Source organism: Ovis canadensis, chromosome 7, assembly GCF_042477335.2.
Source record: "Ovis canadensis isolate MfBH-ARS-UI-01 breed Bighorn chromosome 7, ARS-UI_OviCan_v2, whole genome shotgun sequence".
NCBI classification, from domain to species: Eukaryota; Metazoa; Chordata; class Mammalia; order Artiodactyla; family Bovidae; genus Ovis; species Ovis canadensis.
The window spans coordinates 37,577,826-37,585,984 of NC_091251.1; the positions used below are offsets into that span (position 1 = coordinate 37,577,826).

An 8,159-nucleotide genomic window follows, 5' to 3' on the forward strand; every position below is an offset into this window, starting at 1 on the left:
AAGCTTTAGTTATTTTAGCACAGAGACACCAGGTGTCCAAAACCAACCAGAAAGTCTCTAATCCAAGCTGACAAAGGCAGCAATATTGGAAGCTGACAAAGGCAGCAATATTTGAAGCAGCCCACTCACTCTGTTCCATGTTCATTAGTTCCAGCAGAATGCAACCTGGGGGAAAAATAATTCTGAGTTAACAGTAACCAGGTCCTTTTACTGTAGCCCTGCTTCCTGTTGCTTCTTCTAGTAATAACTTAAGGTTGCTCTAATTTTCCATTTTGGAAGCACCGGTGATGTATCTGCAAGTCATAGACCCACTGATACTTTCACATTGTGTTTGCAGACTCATCTTTAATCTCCCTCAATGACTTGTTTATAAAAACTTTTCATTCTTTGTTGCTTTGATGATGACAGTCTAACCTTTTAAAATGTTTTGTTATTGATAATGTTTATTTTTACTATTTCATTAGCATGTAACCTTCCAAATGAGTTCTTTCTCTTTTTAACTTCAGAAATACCTCAGAAACCAGTCCTCTTGGATATGTCAATTGCCCCAAGAAAGAAAGCCATCCTGAAAAAAATTGAATTTTTCTAGATGTTTCAGTTTCAGATAAATCTTTCAAATATAAGTTTGACCATATATTTTCTGTCACTCTTCATGATTACTACATGTTCTCTCTTTTCTTTTCATTCTACAACTTTCTTTCTCTGTGTTTTCTTCCTAGAATTGGTGCCATGGCAACCAAGGCTCTGTGATGTTGACAGTGAGTTCACTGCCGCTTTTGTTCCTCTTGATCTGTCCATGGGTAGTGGAGCTTATACGGTGAGGCTCTAGGGATATGAGAACTGTGTCCAGTTTGGATAATCCAGGACATTCTAAACTTTAGTCAAACAGGACATTTTACTGCTGAAGAGAAATTGTACTTTGGGCCTGAAAATCGTTGCTTAAGATAGGAAACCCAAGGAAAATGAAGTGCTGATTAAGTTTCTGGATTCAAAATCTGGGAAAAAATCAGCACTGGACTTGAAAGTCATTGGCAGGAAGTGGTGTATCCCAGCAAATTGGACCTTCCCAGGCACTCTTTGTTCTAGGCAGTATATTGTGGAATGTATGGCAGCTAAGCCCCAAGGGCTATGTTGAACCAGGTTCAGTTTTGGGCAATATGGCCCAGGATGCCAGGTCCCTCTCTTTGCACAGCCTTCCCCAGGCCAGACATAAAGACTCTTAGTGTTGCTGTGTTCCTTGTGAATTTGGGCAGAAGAAAGAAGTGGCCAAATACTTATCACTTTATACTTGACTTTAGATTGATGATATCCAAACTGCTGGGGATGATATAGGTAGTGCTTGATTTCACCATTCTGCTTCTTTTGTTCTCACCAAACATGCCCTGTACATTGAATAATGAATTTTCAAATGAAAGCAAATTTAACTAATTTAATTCTGAGAATTTTCTGGCCTTTTGAGAGTCTCCCATGCAACTTTGATATGACTGTTAATCTCAGACAAGAGGTGGCATCCCTGACTCGAAGAAGTTGGGCAGAAATAGAATTTTAATAGGCTTGGAAGCAGGCACCTGGCAGTGGCTCAGTGAGACCCCGATTATGTGAAAAATGCCTGTTATACCCATAACTTTCCTCACTCCCTCCACTGCTCCACACAACTCACACTGCCTTTAGAGCACTGTTTGGTGATATTTTTTTTTCTCCTCTTGTTTTCTCCCCAAATGCTGATTGATTTAATCACTACTAGGAACATAATCATTTTATGGTTACAGTGTAATATAAGTAGTTCTCTCCTGTTGGACATTTAGATTGCTTTGCAACTTTTTTCTATTACAAACTGTTCTGTGATGATGTTCTCTTACAGTGAATTAGTATAAGTGGATTAGCTGATGAAAAAATATATATAATTTTAAGGCTTTTATTTGCCATATTGCCAGATTGCTTTCTAAAAGTGTTGTCCTAACTTACAGTCTAACCAGCAGATAGTGAGAACGCTCATTTTCCTCACATTTGAAACACACACACACACACATACATCTTATTATAATTCTGTCTAAAAATTACCATTATGAATATTTTAAAGTAATGTTTCGGGAGCCGCGTTAGGCATTACTGACAAAATGGAGGCATGGCCCCAACTCCCTCTCTTTGTCCTGCAGGCACGGACCCGGGATGAAGGAGTTAGGCCTTGGGGTTCTGACTTGTTTTTTCCTTTCCTCAGGTGAGTTGACTGAAAAGAATATTAAGGTGCTTATCTTTCTTGAGAGGAGCATGAGAAGGCACAAAGCCTTCTGCAGTTGTGCTCAGAGAATAATTCATAAAGTTAATCATTGACATTTGTTTGTTCAAGGATCTTTTTAAAATATAAATTTATTTATTTTAATTGGAGGTTAATTACTTTACAATATTGTATTGGTTTTGCCATACATCAACATGAATCCACCACAGGTATACGCGTGTTCCCCATCCTCAACCCCCCTCCCTCCTTCCTCCCCATACCATCCCTCTGGGTCGTCTCAGTGCACCGGCCCCAAGCATCCAGTATCATGCATCAAACCTGGACTGGAGATTTGTTTCATAAATGATATGTTCAAGGATCTTAACAAAAGAGTGTTCCAGGATAAGCACGTAGGCCACAGCTTGAGGCCATGGGGAGGATTATCTAAAATTTATTTGTGAGGGAAATGTTTATTGCAAAAGAGTTTGCTGAATTTAGGGCTTAGGAATAATTAAAAATAGTTAGATGCTAAAGATTTAAGGAATGTTGTAATGTTAGCATATTTTACTATAGCTTATAGAGATTAGGAGTTTTAGAGATATTAATAACTAGAAGCCTTTTTAAGAGATAGTGAGCTCAGGATACTAGGGGTAAACAGGATTTAGAAAGATAAAAATAAACTGAGGTTTCTGGTATGCAGCCTAGATATAAACACGAGTTACAATGTAATCACGAGTTAAAGTAAACACAATTCTGAGAGAACCGCTGAAGCAGAAACTCTGCTTGAAGGACAACAATGATGCATGGAGGCAATAAATCTGGGTGAGGGGAAATTGAAAATGTCAAACTTCTGACCTAATGCTTTTGTAAAAGTATAAAAGAGAATCTAAAGCTTGAAATAAACATGCACTCCAAGAAAACTAAATAAGATGCTGCATTGTAACTCGCTGACACCGCCCATCTCTTCAGTCTGATTCCCTGGTTGCTGGAGCTGGACTCTGGCAGTAATGTGTTATTATTTGAATGTGTATTTATTTAATTAGTAATTAGGTTGAGTTTAAAAAACACTTTTGGTCATTTTGCCTTGTTTTCCTTTTTGTATATGACATTTTTCTAATCATGTGTTCATTTTTCTTGATTTAAAATAATTTCTTGCAACTTATAAATATCTTTGCTATTTTTGAAATTTACCTATTCAATACATGTGCATAGTAATTTTTTAAACCAAAGCTATTTTTTATGTAGTCACATGCTCTTTCTTTTAATGGCTTATACTTTGGTTTTATGCTTAGGAATATATTCACACCTTGAGATTACGTATTTATAACATATATGATGTAGAACTGAAAGATGTCTGTTTTGTGAACAGAAAATGTGTGCAATTATCAAAAGGGAAACACAACCAGTATCCAGAACTTGTGGCAATTTCAGAAAGGATAAATTTCAGAAGGATAAACTCCTTCTCAGTAAAGGAAGAGGTTACTACTGTAATCAACTTTCCACCAAGTGGCTGATTCTAATGACTTTTGAGAAATTCTGAGGCAGAAATTTGAAAGATATGTGGTGGTTTTCAAGTGGGACACTGTTAGTATGAGTTAAAATTCATGTAGAACTATTCAGTACCACTGCAGCTGAAAAAGAAGCTCACCAAAAGCATCTGCTACAATAAATGTCTGGCTCCATTACCATTTAGTTGTGTGATATTGGGGAAATTCCTGAATCTCACTAAAACTGTTAATTTTCTAATTTTTTAACATCATACTGATAACTTGCTCCAGAAGGTTGTTATATGTATAAAATAAATGTATATTATATATACTAAATTAAGTGACTGTTCTCAAAATATTCAGTGTGAAACAGTTCCATAAGGTGATTTGGGAGAAAATAAAGTTATCCTGTCAAAATTGGATAAAGCTCCATTTCAGTACATGTATTTTAGAGATTCATAATACTTATAATGTTTTGAAGACTTCATGAATTTGCTTAATTTGGTGTAACCCTTTACTTGCTTTGTTTAAGTATGGCACTTAAAAAAATTCAGCAGATATTTTTCCTCCTTTCCTATTAACTTCACATGGATTATTCCTAGAAAAGCATGTTGGTAAATTTGGATTTAGTTTATAGAAGTAGTTTAGCTCAGTGATTAGCAACTGATAAATTCTTAGAAAGAGTAGTACATGTATTTGAAATAAAGGTAGTAGGCTGCAAGGCTGACCTCTGTATGAGAGGAGATAAGAATTTATTTTACGGTTTGGAAAGAATGTCACTTTTTGATGGTGAGATTGAGGGAAGTATTTGAGGGAAGTGGTAAAACAAGAAATTATTTATTGAGTAGGATAGACTTTGCTTGTATCCTTGTAAATAATCTCCTAAAATAAATTAGACAAATTTGAAGTTTAGATTTCACTATATCCTTAATTTATAAAGTCCTGAATTAAGCAAAAGTTACTAAAAAAGTTGAATTTCATTTCATTTTAATTAATAAATTAATTAATTCCATTTTAAGTATCAGCAGCCTGAATTACAAGCTAAGTGTTTCTGATATGTAAAGTGTGAGATGCAAAAAGCCTAGTTAATTATTATCCCAAAATCGGTTACAAATGCAGAAACCACACATCTTTAGAAACAACAGTACATTTTATTCACTACACATTTTAATCTCTTTTCCCTATCTGCTCTAAGAAAGTTGGATGACTGTAGAATGAACAAACCATAAGCACTCAGAAGGAAATAATAGTTAAAATAATCGGGGAAACAGCATCTTTATTTTAGATGATGTTCTTAATTAAGCGTTTTTGCTTTGGTAGATAATTTGTCCAGGCAATTGTTCACCCATTCAGTCCATTTTGTGAAATAGGACAGAGAAAACTTGTTATTGAACCCCCAGAAATTCTGTCCCTCCATGTCCAGACAACTTCAAATTCTTGGTTCTTTCTTAAAGGAAGTCCAATTTCAGTTGTACTTTACTTTGTGGAACAGATGATTTTCTGAAGGCTATAAGTGTGGCTCCCTTAAATTACACTTTATTTCTCTGTTATATTCTTAGAATCATCTTTAAATAATATGTACTAAGGTTGAAAATAAAATGCATAATCAAACAAACATTTGTAAGTATATATTGTATTATATATTGTAATTATATATTTTAAATAGAAGATCTTTAGACACATTTTGGATAATACTTAAATATGTCAAATGGCAAAAATATTGAAATAAAATATGGCCCTACAACCTATCAATTGACACTGGATTTGCAGCATAGGGAGTTAAGTCCTGACTAATGCCCTTACATTTAGCATATATCTTAACACTATTTGAATAAACACTAGCCACTAAATTCCTAATTCTTATTTTGAGTACTTTCTGACTTACTATTTAATATCCATCTAAGGCTGTTTGTTTCTTTATGATCCTTAGAGTAGAAACATGAATTATTCTTTGGAGCAGAGTGAAAATATCACACCTGTAAGGCTGTACTTATTTCATACAGTAATCCTTCCTTTTACTCAGTCACTACCAGTGGAGAATATTTTGCAGTGTAAATATCAAAACAAGTTTATGAATCCTGTTGAATCCTTATATATTGTTTCAATTCTAAAATACAAAGCAGATTTATACTTCCTTTTAAAAGCGTGGTTATAATGAAAAGATCAATTTTCTTAAGACAATTTTATTTCTTAAAAAAGACTAATCCTCATGTAGTGGGTTACTTTTATGATAATAGTAGGCTTTATTGTAACAGTTCCTTAACCAAAATTATTATTAAATTTTCTAGAAAACCATCTTGTTCATGTCTTATTCAGATAGCTTGTGTTGCAACTTAGTTCACTATGACTTCTGATTTATGTTTTAAGAACAGATATTTCAGCCCAAAAGACTTTCTTTAGAGCAGCCTTCATCTCATTGTTCCTGAGGCTATAAATTAGAGGATTGCAGAGGGGTGTTATTACAGAATAAAATAAGGTCACAATTTTTTGCACTTTCACTGGGTGTCCTGATCCAGGACTAACATACATCACCATAACAGAGCCAAAAAACAGAATTACCACAGCTAGATGAGAAGCACAAGTAGAGAAAGCCTTGCGTTTGCTTGCTGCTGAGGGCATCCTTAACACAGCCAGAATCACCAGCGCATAGGAGCAAAGGATGAAGAGAAAGGTGCCAGTCATGAAAACAGCATTGAAAGCAGAGTAAATGAGTTGTGTGGTGGTGTCTTCAGAACAGGACAGCATCATCAATGGGACAGGATCACACATAAAATGGTCAATGACATTTGGGTTGCAAAAGGGCAACTGTGAAATGAGAACAACAGGGGTTAGGAAGAGAATGAACCCACAGGACCACCCAAAGATGACGAGGCCAGTGTAGAGCTCTTTAGTCATGATGCATGGGTAATGCAGAGGACGGCAGATGGCAAGATACCTGTCAAAGGCCATGATGCAAAGGTAGAAGCCCTCATCACACCCGAAAGAGAAGAAGAAATAGAACTGTGCAAAACAACTCACGAAGGAGATGGACTTGCTTGAGGACAGGAAGTTGGCCAACATATTAGGGACGGTTGTGGTGACATAACATATTTCCAGGAAAGAGAAATTCCCCAAGAAGATGTACATGGGGGTGTGAAGGCGCTGATCCCACCGCACAGCACAGACAATGGCTGTGTTCGCCATCAGGGTCAGGATATAGGCTGCTGAGAAGAGCCCGAAGTAGAGGAGCTGCATTTCTGGGCTTGAGGAAAAGCCCAGGAGGATAAAGTGGGTAACAGAGTGGGTGGCTTCCCTGCTGGACATATTCATTAATCTGGAAGACATGGGATGACAGAAGTTACTGAACTTTAACAGAGTATATTGATTCTTCCTGAAAAATCCTAATTTCATTACCATTTTGAGGAGATTAAGTAATAAACAATGAGTTTTGTTTTAAAGCACCCAAACTGTGATCATCATAACCTATTCCCTAAGAGTATGATTTCATTTTGATGTTATTGTTTAGTCAGGTAGTCATGTCTGACTCTTTGGTGACCTCATGCACTATAGCCCACCAGGCTCCTCTGTCCATGGAATTTCCCACGCAAGAATACTGGAATGGATTGTCATTTCCTTCTCCAGGGGATCTTCCTGCATTGGTAGGTGGATTCTTTACTGCTGAGCCACCAGGGAAGACCTTCATTTTGATAAGATGCAAATAATAATATAAATAAGAACATGGTTTGGCATAAACATTAAACTAGATTGGGATCCTGGATAACACGTAAGTGTAAAGTGTGTAATTCTGAGTAAGTCACAACCTTCTATGTGTGTTTCCTCATCTATTTACCATAAAAAAGAATAGTACATACAAATCAGCATATGTGGAATTTCTAAAGTATTATGTAAAATTAGTTTTTTGTAATTAGTGATATTGATAATAGCAAATGAAATTTCAAAAGGCTCTGTCTCACTGAGATAACAAAGAAAGGATACAGGGAATATTTCTTTTTGTGCTTGTTTAAGACATTGTTCAGAGAAGGCAATGGCACTCCACTCCAGTACTCTTGCCTGGAAAATCCCATGGACACAGGAGCCTGGTAGGCTGCGTCCATGGGGTCGCTAAGAGTCAGACATGACTGAGCGACTTTACTTTCACTTTTCACTTTCATGCACTGGAGAAGGAAATGGCAACCCACTCCAGCGTTCTTGCCTGGAGAATCCCAGGGATGGGGGAGCCTGGTGGGCTGCTGTCTGTGGGGTCGCACAGAGTCGGACACAACTGAAACGACTTAGCAGCAGCAAGACATTGTTAAGTAATGATGAAAAGGGCGTCTCTGGTACCAGCACAGGTGGTATATTATGTGACTGTACTAAACACGTTTGGCGTACAAGAATGTTTTTTCTCTTTCCGGCCTGTTGGATTCAGTTCCACAGCACGAGAAGAGCCCTAACCTCTGGCACCTAAATATCTCAGG

The 8,159-nt window shown here is 36.7% G+C and overlaps 1 protein-coding gene across 1 annotated transcript; it reads right to left on the reverse strand.

The window, feature by feature from the left end:
* Nucleotides 1-6,057: 6,057 nt before the first annotated feature.
* On the reverse strand, nucleotides 6,058-7,011 carry LOC138444008 (olfactory receptor 11G2-like). Its single transcript, XM_069597365.1, has one exon. The coding sequence runs from the start codon at nucleotides 7,009-7,011 to the stop codon at nucleotides 6,058-6,060; it is 954 nt and encodes a 317-aa protein (XP_069453466.1).
* Nucleotides 7,012-8,159: the final 1,148 nt, after the last annotated feature.